Source organism: Notolepis coatsorum (assembly GCF_963971535.1).
Source record: "Notolepis coatsorum genome assembly, contig: SCAFFOLD_374, whole genome shotgun sequence".
In the NCBI taxonomy this organism is placed as follows: domain Eukaryota; kingdom Metazoa; phylum Chordata; class Actinopteri; order Aulopiformes; family Paralepididae; genus Notolepis; species Notolepis coatsorum.
Genome location: NW_028172701.1, coordinates 65,382 through 79,386, shown reverse-complemented (window position 1 = coordinate 79,386; position 14,005 = coordinate 65,382). Strand labels below are relative to the sequence as shown.

At 44.8% G+C, this 14,005-nt stretch overlaps 1 protein-coding gene across 1 annotated transcript in view; it reads right to left on the bottom strand.

The window, feature by feature from the left end:
• Positions 1-8,799: 8,799 nt before the first annotated feature.
• The window catches only part of pag1 (phosphoprotein membrane anchor with glycosphingolipid microdomains 1), a gene marked incomplete at its 5' end in the record, with an annotated part of 55,763 nt that continues 50,557 nt past the window's right edge, over positions 8,800-14,005 (bottom strand). Inside the window, 2 exons of the mRNA XM_084338961.1 lie at positions 8,800-12,167; positions 13,516-13,575. Coding sequence (XP_084195087.1) covers positions 11,802-12,167; positions 13,516-13,575 — 426 coding nt within the window. The remainder of the gene's footprint in view (positions 12,168-13,515; positions 13,576-14,005) is intronic.

Sequence of the window (14,005 nt, the reverse complement as noted above, 5' to 3'; positions counted from 1 at the left end):
GGGGGGGCATCCGCGGGGGGACAGGGACGCTCTCTCATTGATGGAACACAGTGTGAGAAGAGCATTTATGCAGGTGAACACCAGAAAGGCTGCTGGCCCAGATGGAATAACAGGACGCATACTTAAGTCCTGTGCCAACCAGCTAGCCCCTGTGTTCACCACCATATTTAATCTATCCCTGGCGGAGTCAGTGGTCCCTGCCTGCTTCAAGATGTCTACCATTATCCCGGTACCAAAGAAATCCTCCCCAACAGGTCTCAATGACTACAGACCGGTGGCACTCACCTCTGTGGCCATGAAATGTTTTGAGAGGCTGGTCAAGGATCACATTTGTGCCTCCCTCCCCAGTGATATGGACCCTATGCAATTTGCATACAGGCCAAACAGGTCCACTGATGATGCGGTCTCCCAAGTACTGCACATCACCCTCTCTCACCTAGACTGCCAGAAGGGGGGCTATGTGAGACGGTTGTTCATTGACTACAGCTCAGCGTTCAACACCATAGTCCCCACCAGACTGGTGGACAAGCTGATCGAGCTGGGTCTGAGCTCCGCTCTGAGCGCCTGGATACTGGACTTTCTGAGTTAAAGGCCCCAGGCGGTCAGGGTGGGGGGTCAGACCTCCAACACCATCACCCTGAGCATCAGGTCCCCCCAGGGCTGTGTTCTGAGCCCCCTGCTGTACTCACTATACACACATGACTGTGTGGCCAAGTTCAGCTCCAACTCCATAGGGAAGTTTGCGAACTGGAAACATCACTGCCTGGTATGGAAACAGCACGGCACAGGACAAGAAGGCCCTACAGAGAGTGGTGCGCTCAGCCGAGCGTACCACGGGTATTGCACTACCACCCCTGCAGGTCCTATACAACAAGAGGTGCAAATCCAGAGCCTGCAGAATAATGAAAGACCCTCACCACCCCAACAACAACCTGTTCAAGCTGCTGCGGTCAGGCAAACGCCTGCGAACACCAGCTACTAGGACAGAGAGACTTCGGCTCAGCTTTTTCCCCCAGGCCATCAGAGCCTTGAACACTGAACTCTCCACACACAAGCACACATGAGCACACACACAACACACACACTGTACACGCTCACACACTAGCAGCCACTTTAACATGAGCACACACACACTCATGCTGCACACGCTCACACTTATGGTCACTTTACAAAAGGAAAGGTCACTTTAAGAATACTATAGTATAACTTGCGATTGTATAATATAGCATTGTATAGCAGTGTACATAAAGACCCAGTGCCTCATCCGTAGCTAACAGTGTATTGCACTACCACAGGACCTAGCATGTCCTACCATGCTCTGTAAATAACTCATGTACATATACCGATATGCCCTACTTTGTTTACTTGTTTTATTGTTCTATTGGATTCTTATTATATATTACTATTGTATTATGCACAATCGTTGCGGGCAAGACCCCCCGCATTTCATTGTATACTTGTATGCCGTGACAAATAAAACTGTTGACTTGACTGTTAGCGCAGGCCCTACCTGTGCACGACGTAGCTCGACTGCTAACCATCGCGCGACGTCCCTCGATCCGCTGTCGTGAGATGAGAAAACCCCAGGACAGGCCCGATGCACTGTTAGGATGTGCCGAGAAGATTCCAGGGGCTGGTGAACCTCCGGCGAAAACCCAACATTGTGTAATTTCTCCCTGCGTTTCATAACAGCTAGTTCACGGAGTGCACTGCTACTTCCGTGTTGGAAACAAAAAGAGGAAGGTAGAGTGTGACCAACCATGTCCGGCGTCATATAGTGGGATGCGGGGGCGTGGCCTGGTCACGTGCATGTGAGTGCATTTGTTGTTTCGTGAGCACATTATGTGCTAGGAGATAAGAGATATCTCATAATGGCGAAGAGCGAGACGCGATTGGCCAGTATGATAATATAACCTTCGTTATGCTGCTCTGATTAAAGGTTGTGTTAAAGTGGTATGTGGTCCAGTTATGCTGCTCTGATTAAAGGTTATGTTAAAGTGGTATGTGGTCCAGTTATGCTGCTCTGATTAAAGGTTGTGTTAAAGTGGTATGTGGTCCAGTTATGCTGCTCTGATTAAAGGTTATGTTAAAGTGGTGTGTGGTCCAGTTATGCTGCTCTGATTAAAGGTTATGTTAAAGTGGTGTGTGGTCCAGTTATGCTGCTCTGATTAAAGGTTATGTTAAAGTGGTATGTGGTCCAGTTATGCTGCTCTGATTAAAGGTTATGTTAAAGTGGTATGTGGTCCAGTTATGCTGCTCTGATTAAAGGTTATGTTAAAGTGGTATGTGGTCCAGTTACACTGCTCTGATTACATCCTCTTGAAGTCGACAGGCTTCAAATGTGAAAGCATATAATCTTCATACATTTCTGCCATGTTTTCTACGTCAAATATTTTTCTTCAAAGTAACTATTAACTGATGGGTTCAGATAAATGTAGTGGAGTAAAAAGTACAATATTTCCTTTGAAATGTAGTGGAGTAAAAGTATTAAGTCAAATCAAATCAAATCAAATGTATTTGTAAGGCCCGACAACACACGTTAATGTCCCCATGGGCCGGACATGTCTTCTTTAAACAAGTCAAGAAGAAACATCACAATAAGTCAAGAACAAAACAAGAACACCATAAGGTCCAACAAATTTAAAATAAATGCAAAATAAATGAATGCAACACTCCCAGACATACCCCACGCGAAGGTAAGGAAAAACACACTAAAACCTAGCAATAGGAAAAAATGCACCACAGGCAATGTGGAGGAAAGAAACCTTAGAAGGGCCATTCAAGGGGGGATCTCCCTTCTTAGATGTCGGTGATAGTAGTGTTGCAGACGGACAGTTGGTAAGCATGCACTCATGTGTGTAGTGAAACACAGATGAGTGCATGCAATAGCAACTGAACATTTTGAAAAATGTAAGAGAGCTGATAGCGATAGCAACTGAACATTTTGAAAGATTAAAGATAGAGCTGATAGCGGATCTATTTGAGGCACAGGGGCGGCGCAAAGAAGGTTGCGTCCTCCCCGTCTTAATCACGGGACGTCCAGCACTCCGGTCATCACTACGAGACAGCCGGAGACAGGGAGACAGGAGGGCACGCAGAGGGTCGCATCCTCCCGGTCTTCATCGCGGGACGTCCGACACTCCGGTCATCACTCCGGGACAGCCACTCACAGGGAGACAGGGAGACGGGGCAGGCGTTAGACAGCTCGCGTGATTGTAGTGGGCGGACATAGCAATAGATACAAGTGGTAAGCATATATGTGAATAGAATAGATATATGAAGTAAGCATATTAAGTGAATAGAATAGAAGTACTTAACCCAGCAATGAAACCACGTTGACAGACCACGGACAGAAGACGGTAAGAAGCTGATCCATGGCCTCGTGGTGCACGTAGAACAGTCACTGCAATCTTGGCCAAGACCCCAAGACATCCACCAAGTAAACCAATAAGTTAAGTTCCCGTAAATGAAAATACTCACGTAAAGTACAAGTAGCTCGAAATTGTACTTAAGTACAGTACTTGAGTAAAAATACTTCACATATTGTGAAGCGTCAGTCTGGGAAATCTATTTGTGGCGGCCAGCCTTATAGATTGTGGTGGGCCTTCATAATTAAGTCAGATGACAATTTTTGTATACAACATCCTTGAATCTGTGGAACGTGTTTTGCTGAGAAACACGTCTAAATCGAATTTAAATTATTTATTTTCCAGCACCTCTGTCTTCCCTTGTATTAGACACACTGTGTTGGTGTCTGTAGCAACACATTTTAAATTAATTATTTCTTCCCTGCCTGGCTAACCCACACCCAAGAGTAAAACTAAATAAAACTGTACTGGGCAGTAATAGGCAGTGTTCCTGGCTCCAAAAATCACAGCTGATTGATTAATCAAAGCTAAGTCATTGCTTGTGCCCTCCTCTTGTGACATCACCACGGGCAATAATTCTGAACTGGTTGGCTTTTTAACTTGAAGACTTCAAACCCTGGCTAAACGGGGTTACATAGGCAACAGTACTGTATGTACATTTCAGATTGCGTCATCATCATCATCATCAGGTGGCTTCTTCGCTCCAACCCATTCTTCTTCTCCGCTTCTTCTCTCCAACTCCGTGACTCCGCCTCTCACTCCGCTCCAATCACAGACGTCGTCTACCCAGCCTCTTCTTGGTCTTCCACTTCCTCTCTCTCCATCCACCTTCCCCGTCACCAGCTTCTTGAACATCTCCCCGCTGGATCCTCTCAGAACGTGCCCGCACAACTCCATACCTCCAGCAGCTGTCCTCCTTGCATATCCGCTCTTCTCAGTACCTCCTCATTCACCTTTAGGATAAAACACAACACTATTGTTTGACAGTATAGGGAGGTGTAGTCTGACGTCACTTTAGTTTCCCGCGAGGTCCACCCGTATAGGGATTTATCATTGGGAAAATGTATTATCGGCTATTGTAATAATTCTGCCTCATGAACATTTGGCAAGCTTTCCATTTTTGCACAAAATGAGTTCCCTTCTATCACTAACATTATTGTTTAAGCATTTTTGGTTGAAATAAAATGATACGTAATTACTTTACGATTAATTGCGAATTTGTTGAGCTATAGATTGTGGATGAATACACACAGAAAGGTATACCATGCAGTTCATGCTTTATTTGTTTTAAACTAGACGATTTAGAAATGGGCAATGAGGAATTACATTGCGTTGGACAGAGGGTGGACCGGCCGGAAACAGCAATGACGTAACCACTACACCTCCCTATAGACCAGGAAGTAACCACTACACCTATAGACCAGGAAGTAACCACTACACCTCCCTATAGACCAGGAAGTAACCACTACACCTCCCTATAGACCAGGAAGTAACCACTACACCACCCTATAGACCAGGAAGTAACCACTACACCTCCCTATAGACCAGGAAGTAACCACTACACCTCCCTATAGACCAGGAAGTAACCACTACACCTCCCTATAGACCAGGAAGTAACCACTACACCTCCCTATAGACCAGGAAGTAACCACTACACCTCCCTATAGACCAGGAAGTAACCACTACACCTCCCTATAGACCAGGAAGTAACCACTACACCTCCCTATAGACCAGGAAGTAACCACTACACCTCCCTATAGACCAGGAAGTAACCACTACACCTCCCTATAGACCAGGAAGTAACCACTACACCTCCCTATATACCAGGAAGTAACCACTACACCTCCCTATAGACCAGGAAGTAACCACTACACCTCCCTATAGACCAGGAAGTAACCACTACACCTCCCTATAGACCAGGAAGTAACCACTACCCCTCCCTATAGACCAGGAAGTAACCACTACACCTCCCTATAGACCAGGAAGTAACCACTACACCTCCCTATAGACCAGGAAGTAACCACTACCCCTCCCTATAGACCAGGAAGTAACCACTACACCTCCCTATAGACCAGGAAGTAACCACTACACCACCCTATAGACCAGGAAGTAACCACTACACCTCCCTATAGACCAGGAAGTAACCACTACACCTCCCTATAGACCAGGAAGTAACCACTACACCTCCCTATAGACCAGGAAGTAACCACTACACCTCCCTATAGACCAGGAAGTAACCACTACACCTCCCTATAGACCAGGAAGTAACCACTACACCTCCCTATAGACCAGGAAGTAACCACTACACCTCCCTATAGACCAGGAAGTAACCACTACACCACCCTATAGAACAGGAAGTAACCACTACACCTCCCTATAGACCAGGAAGTAACCACTACACCTCCCTATAGACCAGGAAGTAACCACTACACCTCCCTATAGACCAGGAAGTAACCACTACACCTCCCTATAGACCAGGAAGTAACCACTACACCTCCCTATAGACCAGGAAGTAACCACTACACCTCCCTATAGACCAGGAAGTAACCACTACACCTCCCTATAGACCAGGAAGTAACCACTACACCTCCCTATAGACCAGGAAGTAACCACTACACCTCCCTATAGACCAGGAAGTAACCACTACACCTCCCTATAGACCAGGAAGTAACCACTACCCCTCCATATAGACCAGGAAGTAACCACTACACCTCCCTATAGACCAGGAAGTAACCACTACACCTCCCTATAGACCAGGAAGTAACCACTACACCTCCCTATTGGCCGCTGCAACACGTCTCATACAAAACATAAAGTTCTAATCTCAACCACAGGACAAAAGGTCATCATGTAAGTTATGTTATAACCATACATAATATATGTACGTATTGTGTATGTAATATATTATTTACGCTTCGTATCGGCGAAAGTCCCCAAAACTCCCAGCACGACCGGGAGTCAAACTAACAATGCTTATGGTGGGGAGTGGGGGGTGGGGCGGGGCAGGTGCACTCACGACAGCGGTGTAGGACTCGAGTCCTGGACCAATCCTCAGGACTCGTGACTCGACTTGGACTCGAGCATTGACTGCATTCAGACTCGGAAGGTGCAGACGAGGACTCAGACTTGTTATGAGTTATATATTTTTTGTAACAGGCCCTAATCATTTGGCATAAGATATTGACGGCTAATGCATTTGTTTGGCTATTGTGTCACAAAGTAAATAAACTCCCTCATTTTATGTTTAATGTAGACCTTTTTGTATTTGTACGTCAGCTCTTTGACTGCCAGAGTGGAGTGGACTCAACCTCGATGACTTGGACTCGAACTCGGACTAGGGTAATGGGGACTCGACTCGGACTGGAGATTTAGTGACTCGACTACAACACGGACTCACCACTAGACCAAGCCACCCGCACACACACAGCAACACTGTGACGATGGTTGGTTTTAAGTTAACATCAATATAGATTTAGCCCAGAGATACTCCACAGGTTGCTCTCCACATGTTGTATATATGTATATCAAATGGCTAGAGGAACTATACAGGGTAACCTACAGTTTTGGCAAATAATAATAAGGAATTCATCAAAATGTTTTTGTTAAAAGTTCATTTTCTCATAAGTCTGACCATGAAGGGAGCAGGTAAAGTATGATTTGAGTAAAAAGGGGTGGGATTAAATAAGTGTATACTTCTTCCCACTCCTTTTCAAATATGTAATGACAAAATGTAGTTTTTTTTTTATTTGAACGGCTTAAGGCTATATCTGTACTTGTTCTTCGTTTGTTGTTGTTGCATATTTGAAGAAAAAAAAAGAAAAAGACGTCATCATTGCAAGACATACATCCGAGCAACAGCAGGCTATTCATGTTAATATATGTTGTTGACGAAGATAAACTCTCCAGGCTATAATCCTATACTGGAGTCCTGATAAGCTAATATCAGACGCATGTCATAACGTCTGATTAGGACATTAAAATCACCTTCATGAATCAATTTTATCAACAGTCTTATTCATCCAACATGAATATTGAGCCCGTTAAGCAGACGGTATACAATACTGTTACGTTCTCCCGGTATAACAAATGGCCAATCAATATTAAAGATATCTATGAAACCCATAAAGCTGTATCATTTATCTGCGCGGGACAAAACCCTTCCGTGAATAAAAAAAAAAAAAGACAAATCACAGCGGCACACTTTGTTATATATCTTTTAATAGAATAATCCATGTCGTAAAACATTTACATGCACACACACACAGGGAGGCGTGACAGATGCGGCCATGTAACTGCCAGCCAGCGGAGGGAGGCAGTTACTGATGGGGGGGGGGGACAAACTGTGTCGTTATGGGAGAGGGGCTGATGGGGGAAGGAGGGGGGGAAAACTGTGTGTGTGTGTGTGTGTGTGTGTGTGCGTGTGTGTGTGTGTGTATGTGTGTAAGAGAGAGAGGATTGTTTCATTAGGTAGAGAATCAGTGTGTGTGTGTGTGTGTGTGTGTGTGTGTGTGTGTGTGTGTGTGTGTGTGTGTGTGTGTGTGTGTGTGTGTGCGTGTGTGCGTGTGTGTGCGTGTGTGTGTGTGTGTGTGTGTGTGTGTTATTATGAGATTTGGCACTAAACCCTCCCACCCATTTCCTTATTGGCTCTTTATGGCATTTCTATGAACTCCACTATATGTAAATCACGCCCCGCTACGTCGCCCGGTGATTGGACGATACAAATGCACTTAGAGGGGGGTCACGTGTCACTTAGAGGGGGGTCACGTGTCACTTAGAGGGGGATCACGTGTTTTCATAAATGTTCATCACAAAGACACGTGAAAGAATGTGTGTAATGTGTCGTATATTCAAGACACCGGAAATGTATCGCATCTTTTTTTACTGTAGCGGATGTAACTAGGGATGTCCCGATCCGATCACGTGATCCGAATATCGGGATCGGCAAAAAAATAAATAAAAAAAATCTGATATTTTTTTTTACCTTTTTTTTTAAATTATTATTATTTTTTATTCAACAAACATGACCGTGTTCACGTCTTAAACTCATACTGAGGCCTTCGTTTTGGTTTTAAATTGCATATCATCATTAATTTATTTATTGTCACACAGAGCAGAAGAATTTTGCCAAAACAAACCAATAGTATCCAGCTGCAGAACGGCAGACCAGCCACACTCTCAGACCCAAATAATTTTTTTTTTTTTTTTTATCCCAATTTCTCACATTACATTCACCCTGAATGTTGACGTTATCCAGGTGAAAAGTTAACTTCATAAATCATTTGATGTATAATTAAATCAAAGGAAATGTGTTTGGGTCTGAGTGTGTGGCTGGCCTGCCGTTCTGCAGCTGGATACTATTGGTTTGTTTTGGCAAAATTCTTCTGCTCTGTGTGACAATAAATAAATTAATGATGATATGCAATTTAAAACCAAAACTAAGGCCTCAGTGTGAGTTTAAGACGTGAACATGGTCATGTTTGTTGAATAAAAATAAAAAAAGTTTAAAAAAAGATATTTTTTTTGATCGGATCGGGAAATATCGGTATCGGTAGATACTCAAAATCACATGATCGGGATCGGATCGGGAGCAAAGAAACGTGATCGGGACATCCCTAGATGTAACTTAACCCTTTCACTGCGACAGTGCAGAAGGTTAACCCTTTCACTGCCACATGACAAATGGTTAACCCTTTCACAGCCACACTACAGGTTAACCCCTTCACTGCCACACTACACACGGTTAACCCATTCATGACCACACTAACTATGGTTAACCCTTTCACGACCAAACTACAGACGGTCAACCCTTTCACTACCACACTACATACGGTTAACCCTTTCACCACCACACTACAGACTTCTGTAGTGTGGTAGTGAAAGGTTAACCGTATGTAGTGTGGTAGTGAAAGGTTAACCTTCTGTAGTGTGGTAGTGAAAGGTTAACCTTCTGTAGTGTGGTAGTGAAAGGGTTAATAGTCTAGTGTGGCAGTGAAATGTTAACCTTCTGTAGTGTGGTAGTGAAAGGGTTAACCGTCTGTAGTGTGGCAGTGAAATGTTAACCTTCTGTGGTGTGGTAGTGAACAGGTTAATACCAGGCGTCCCGGCTCAGACATCCAATAATGTGGAGTATTTTGATAACAAGGACGGAAACAGAGAAATAACTGTACTGTTTTTTCCTGCAAAGAGGAGAGATCATGGTAATAGATATGTACACATTGAACTGGCCGGATTATATTGAAAACAACAATCAAACGACAATATTCAGACATTAATTCTCGGTTTTCTTAAAAAAAAAAGTACCAACCTTCTTCCAAAGGCACGTACTGTACCGACACATTGTACCTTGTTTCTGATAATCACCTGCGTCCTGCTGTCAGAACTCAAACACACGGCGATGACGGCTCGGAGCAGTTGTATGCAGTGCCAAAGACAAAAGCGAGATGGGAAGACAACAGCTCTTCACTTTCCCTTAAAAACGATATCACGGACAATAATAACATCAGTGCTTCTAACAGGCATATTATAAAAAGTATACTTTACCATTCTGGACATTGTACAAATAAGTAATAGCGTACACAAAATGCATAACGGAGTAACCGGCGGTTATACAGGCCTTTCTTTTGGCATGTCGTCAATATACGGTAAGCTGCAGAAATGGTCTCACCGGAATACCGGTGGGACGTGTAAAAGCATTGGATATTCAGATTGTGCTCAGATGCTGCTGTGATGCAATGATCCACGAGGAGCGCTCCGTACTGCTGCCGTACCGTCACGTGTGGTATTGTGCTTAACTGAGGCTGTATTACAAAACGTACGCGTACCTTCAACGGGATGAGCAAAAAGAAAACGGGTCCAACAGAGGTGTGTATATATATATCTGCGTTTTCAGCACGTCTGCTGTTGCATATTGTCGTCAACGTTGCAAATATTTTGAACATGTTTTGAATCCTGTGAGAAATTAGCAAAGAAAAAAAAAAGGCAAACAATTCACAAGATTAAGAAATCACAATATGTAAAGATATGGTCTTACCATGTTTGTCTTTTTAACGATACATTCTAAAAAAAATATTTAAACAGGGGAACGCGTACCTTAACTTTTTTCAATACCTTCACAAATCACTTTCACTTTGTATCCGATATGAATTGCTATTATCCTCTATAAAAATCCTATTGACTTTTTCCTATAACATACATACTTCTTGGGGACACTCACACGTACACAACAATTTGCATCTTCAAATAAATAAAAAAAATATGTATGTACTGTAAAATGTTTTTAAAATACCTTGTGGAACTGATACCACATACATAACTCTCTCCTTCCTTCTTTTAATTCTTGTTTTTGCAGATGACTAATAGTCCATAGCATGTATCTCGTAATATTAAGAAGCACCCATAAGTGTACAGGGATGGTGTCCTGAAAAGGACAACAAAATAATCAGCGGTCCGCTATAGTTTCTCTTTTCGTTGCCATCGCCTGTCAAGCGCCATCTTTGTCTACACCACCTGTTTGATCACGGTCGAAGACAGGGACAGATGTGATTGGCTTAGCCCTTGGCATGCCACGCCCATGTAGCGTGCCAAGATCCTATTCGCACCCTGCTGACCTGTTGCACAGCACTTGTAAGTCGCTTTGGATAAAAGCGTCAGCTAAATGACAAAATGTAAAAATGTAAATGCGTGGGTTTTCCAATAGAGAGGCCGCAGCAGGGGCACTGCTGACGCAGCCGGGAGGAGCCAGGAAACATGGCACTGAATGAATAAAACGTGGCACTGAATCCAGCTGGCCCGGTAAAAGCCAGAACCGCACCGGTGTGTTGGAGTGGAGCCGTGCGGTGCTGGAGGCGGCGTTTCTGTGGCACATAGAGGTCTTAAGGATCGTGGTTATCACAGGCACTCACCCGGTGTCACCGGCCAAACCCCAAGATACTCCACGTCTGTCATAACTGAATATTATATAATGTGATTATGACATACTCATAGATAATCTGGCGCATTTGAATCACGTCTGTATGCGATAAAGTGTAGCAGTCTATGATGCTCTCACAGGATGTGCACTGTTAAAATAAATGTCGGTCGAGGTCAATGTATTGGCGTGAGAGGGTTGAAAAACCTGCTAACTGCGGAGGTAAACGCATCGGGAAGATGACCTGCTTACTAGTACCAGTACCAAACGACTAAAGAGTCAAGGTCAGATGTGTTAAACGTACCCAAGCTGCGAAGAGGACACTCGAGCGTTGATGGTGAACAAAAGAACAGTCTGTATGCTTCCCCAGAGCTTTCTCTGCTACTTCCCCAAGTCATGCACCAACAGCATGCTGGGTAGTGAGTCCAAAGCTTTGGAATGCAGTCCTGAAACTACAACCGGGGAAACCCTGCATGAAGTGCCACAAACGCAGAAGAAGAAGAAGAGAAGAAGCGGGAAATGGAAAGTCAGAGACGGGACGTTTCCCGGTTCAGTCCCAACTCCCCGACGCTCTCATAGTCAGGCTCCGCCTTCGTGGCGTCCGGCCCCTCCCGTAACTCCGCTAACTCCGGCCCGGCGCCACGGCCGTCTTCCACGCCGGCGGTTTTGGGGATGCGGATGGTCTCGTACGCGGGGTCCAGGGCGGCGTCTTCCCCCGGGGGCTGGGGGCCGTCGGGTCGGGGGTAGAGGTCTCGGACGGTGGCGTATAGGTCGCTGGAGGAGGAGTCTGGGACCAGGCCTTTGATCTCCGCGATGCTGCTGTAGTCGTGCTCCTTTTCCTCGTCCTCGTCGACGGCACCGCGGAGTTTGTCGACTGTTGAGTACACGGCTGACTGGAGACAGAGAGGGGGGGGGGGGTAGGGGACAAGGTTGACGTTTATTTCCTCTTTACTTTCAGTGGGGGGTTATGATTGTATAATCTCATGCGTGTGATTACTGTGGGCTAATTATATTGGAAAAGTGAGATAATAGTGGTGGTGTGCATGCACTATCACCCTCTAAGAAGGAACCCTCTGTGTACTATGTTAACACTAGAGATGTCCGATATTATCGGCCTACCGATATTGGCATTAAAATGTAATATCGGAAATTATCGGTATCGGTTTTAACTTTTTTTAATGACACAACTTTTACACAACATGCACATTTTATACATCAACCTCTTCAGCTACTTCTCCTCTCACTCAACATGTCAATATGAGAGATGTGATGTATAGTTTTTGAGATATTTATGTTTGTTTGGCACAACTCGCAATAAATGCTGTGGCTTTTGCATTTCTTTTTCTTGATCCACTTTTTCTCCTTATTTTCTATTTTTTCTCCCATCCCAATTTCGTGTTTCCAATTCTCCCTCCCCTGTCTTGAACGTTGCTAGACTATGCCCCCCAGTGGTCGGTTGTAGGGTGGATAGAAGCCTTGCATCACGTGTCCCCTCCGGTACACGAGGAGGCAGCATGTCACATCTTTTCACCAGACAGCGCGGACTCTCATTGGCGAGGTGTAACGTGTGGGAGGCTCACACTACCCCCGCCATTTCCTGTCTCTGCTGTGCAGGCGTCCCCAACCGACCTGTAGGGGTCGCTGTCCACAACGTCCAGATTACCACCCATCGACTTTCCACCCGCTACCTCTGCCAATTGAGTTAGTATGACGACCGACCCAAGCCGGAGGCAACGCTGACACCCGGATTCGCATTTCTGAGCCGACCCTGAAGGTCTATCGTGTGCGCTTGATGACATCATCAAACTGCGTCGTCACTTTTCATCGTTTTGCTGTGCTGCTTTTTCTTTCCATATTGCTAGTTTTTAGTGAGTCGTTCCTCATCTTCATTGGGGAAAGTCTGGGAGTGTTGCTTTTATAGATTTGATGGTGGTTTTTTTTGTGTGATATTTTGTGATGTTTCTCCTTGACTTGTACAGCAGTCCATGGGGGCTATTCCATGTGATCTCGGGCTCTACAAACACATTCGATTTGATTTGTGTACCAAAAGAGCAGATTTTTGTCAAAAAACAAGACAGTTTCTTTCCCCCTTCACTCATATATTTTCTTCTCACAACTCACTCAGAATTCATAGTTTCCATGTTTTTCTTTTCTCCACTCAATCTTTTAAACGTGTCACAGTGTAAAGTACCAGCGTCTGGGGATGGCGAGTGGCAGTTTGGGGAATAAGGGATCACTTACCTCGCTGTCAGACAGGGCGGGGCTGCCGTGGTCTAGGGAGGGAGACAGAGGCGAATGCAACTGGAAAGAGACGGGAACAAAGAGACAGATTTTAGATACGGCGTTCCGGTGTGCGGCAGGAAAAGACTGAACACAGTAGGGCTGACCTCGATTAGTCGACTAATCGATCGAAAGGAGCCTTAGTCGACTGCCAAACTCTTAGTCGAATGCAAAAAAAATCAATAATAGACAATAATATAACCTATAGAGGTTAGATGGAGCAGGGGGCGTGATTTTTCCCGTAGCCTCTGTGAGCGAAGACGCTCTTTGATTGCAGCGAAGAAGAAAAAGACGCTCTCCGATTGGCTAACCCTAACCCTAACTCTAAGCATAACCACTTCGAAAGAATGCCTAAGCATAACCACTTCGAAAGAGGGCCTAAGCATAACCTCTTCGAAAGAGGGCCTAAGCATAACCTCTTCGAAAGAGGGCCTAAGCATAACCACTTCGA